The 2,107-nt window shown below is 53.3% G+C and overlaps 1 protein-coding gene across 1 annotated transcript in view; it reads left to right on the forward strand.

The window, feature by feature from the left end:
- Nucleotides 1-2,107, forward strand: part of LOC107287832 (probable phospholipid-transporting ATPase IF) — a gene marked incomplete at its 5' end in the record, with an annotated part of 61,084 nt that overhangs the window by 53,970 nt on the left and 5,007 nt on the right. The window contains 2 exons of the mRNA XM_015816385.2: nt 478-674; nt 1,844-2,039. Of these exons, the coding sequence (XP_015671871.2) occupies nt 478-674; nt 1,844-2,039 (393 nt within the window). The remainder of the gene's footprint in view (nt 1-477; nt 675-1,843; nt 2,040-2,107) is intronic.

Raw genomic sequence — 2,107 nt, forward strand, 5'->3', positions numbered from 1 at the left:
AGTTGGCCTTGCGATCTAGTTCATCCGGTGTTTCTCAACCTGGAGAAGCTGGGTGGACTTCAACTCCCAGAATTCCTCAGTTGGCCTTGCGATCTAGTTCATCCGGTGTTTCTCAACCTGGAGAAGCTGGGTGGACTTCAACTCCCAGAATTCCTCAGTTGGCCTTGCGATCTAGTTCATCCGGTGTTTCTCAACCTGGGCAAGCTGGGTGGACTTCAACTCCCAGAATTCCTCAGTTGGCCTTGCGATCTAGTTCATCCGGTGTTTCTCAACCTGGGCAAGCTGGGTGGACTTCAACTCCCAGAATTCCCTGGCCAGCAAAGAATCCTGGGAGTCGAAGTCCACCCATCTTCTACTACTTGCGCGAGGTTAGGAAACACGCTGTTGTTGTCCCTGTCCCAAGATTTGGGGGCTCCCCCAATGGGACCCTTGGATCCCTCCGGAAGCCCCCAGGAGATTATCCCTCTGCCATTGCAGGAGAACCGGAGTTCCGCTACGTGGCCGGCATGCACGGCAACGAGGCGCTGGGCCGGGAGCTGGTGCTCAACCTGATGGAGTATCTCTGCCAGGAATACAGGCAGGGCAACCCTCGCGTCCGGAGGCTGGTCACGGAGACCCGAATCCACCTGATGCCCTCCATGAACCCGGACGGCTACGAGACGGCCTACAAGCTGGTGGGTGGCACCGTGTGTGTGTGTGTGTGTGTGTGTTCCCCGGGGCTGTTTAGGAAGCAAACCTTGTCTGAATCGAAAGGGGGGGGAGGGTAGCTAGAAGATCTTTCTTTTTTTCTTTTTTTTCTTTCTCTTTCTTTTGCTTTCTTCTTTCTTTCTTTCTTTCCTTCTTCCACTTTTTTCCTTCCTTTTTTTCTTTCCTTCCTCCTTCCTTTTTCTTTTTTTTCCTTCCTCCCTCCCTCTCCCCCCTCCTACTTCCTCCCTCCCTGATTCCTTCCTTTCTCTTTCTTTTTTTCTTTCTTTTCCTTCCTCCCTCCCTCCCTCCCCTCCTACTTCCTCCCTCCCTGATTCCTTCCTTTCTCTCTTTTCTTTTTTGTTTTTTCCTTCCTTCTTCCTTCCTTCCTTTTTCTTTCTCTCTTCCTCCCTCTTTTTCTTTTCCTTCCTCCCTTCCTCCCTCTCTTCCCTCCTACTTCCTCCCTCCCTGATTCCTTCCTTCCTTTCTCTTTCTTTTTTCTTTCTTTTCCTTCCTTCCTCCTTCCTTTTGTTCCTCCCTCCTTTCCCTCCCACCTCCCTCCCTCCTTGCTTCCTTATCTCTCTCCTTTCCTTCCTTCCATCTTCTTTTTCCTTCCTTCGTTCGTCCCTCCCTCCCTTCCCCTCCCTTCTTCCTTCCTCACTGCTTCTTTCCTTTCTTTTTCTTTCTTTCTTTCTTTCTTTCTTTCTTTTTCTTTCTTTCTTTCTTTCTTTCTTTTTCTTCCTTCCTTCATCTTTCTTTTTCCTTCCTTCCTTCCCAGTTAAAAACTTACACTTTAGCCCCCACTCTAACCCCCACTCTGTGGCACCAACAACAGAATCGATCCTCTCCGAATGGGGTCCCCAGCCCCATTGAACCAAACCAGCCTTCAAAGCTTTGGGGAAAAGCAGCCAGGCGGTCGCCAATCTGATCTCTGGGGAAGGACCTTCCATAGGGAGGGAGCCACCACCGAGAAGGCCCCGTTCCCACGTCCCTCCAGATGGACTACCTTGGTAGCTGAGACCCACAACACCTCCTGCTTTCCCGCTTTGGGAAGGAGGATATAATTGGGGAGTGGGTTACCGACCTCCCCAGGCCGGTCCATCCGGTGGGGGGCACTGAGCGGATTCTCCATCCTCTCCTTTCTCTGGCGACTCTGCAGGGCTCGGAGCTGTCCGGCTGGGCACTGGGCCGATGGACGTACGAAGGCTTTGATCTCAACCACAACTTTGCCGATCTCAACACGGACCTTTGGGATGCCGAGGACCTCCAGCTGGTCCCCCACCAGTTCCCCAACCACTACATCCCCATCCCGGAGGCGTACACCTTCCCCAACGCCACGGTGAGCCCCGCCCCCGGTGCCCCCTGGGCGGTGGGTTGCCCACCATGCCCAGCTCCCTCCATCTTGGCGTCTCTACTCCTCCCC

This window comes from Protobothrops mucrosquamatus, unplaced genomic scaffold, assembly GCF_001527695.2.
Source record: "Protobothrops mucrosquamatus isolate PMUCROS unplaced genomic scaffold, P.Mucros_1.0 scaffold_113, whole genome shotgun sequence".
NCBI lineage: Eukaryota > Metazoa > Chordata > Lepidosauria > Squamata > Viperidae > Protobothrops > Protobothrops mucrosquamatus.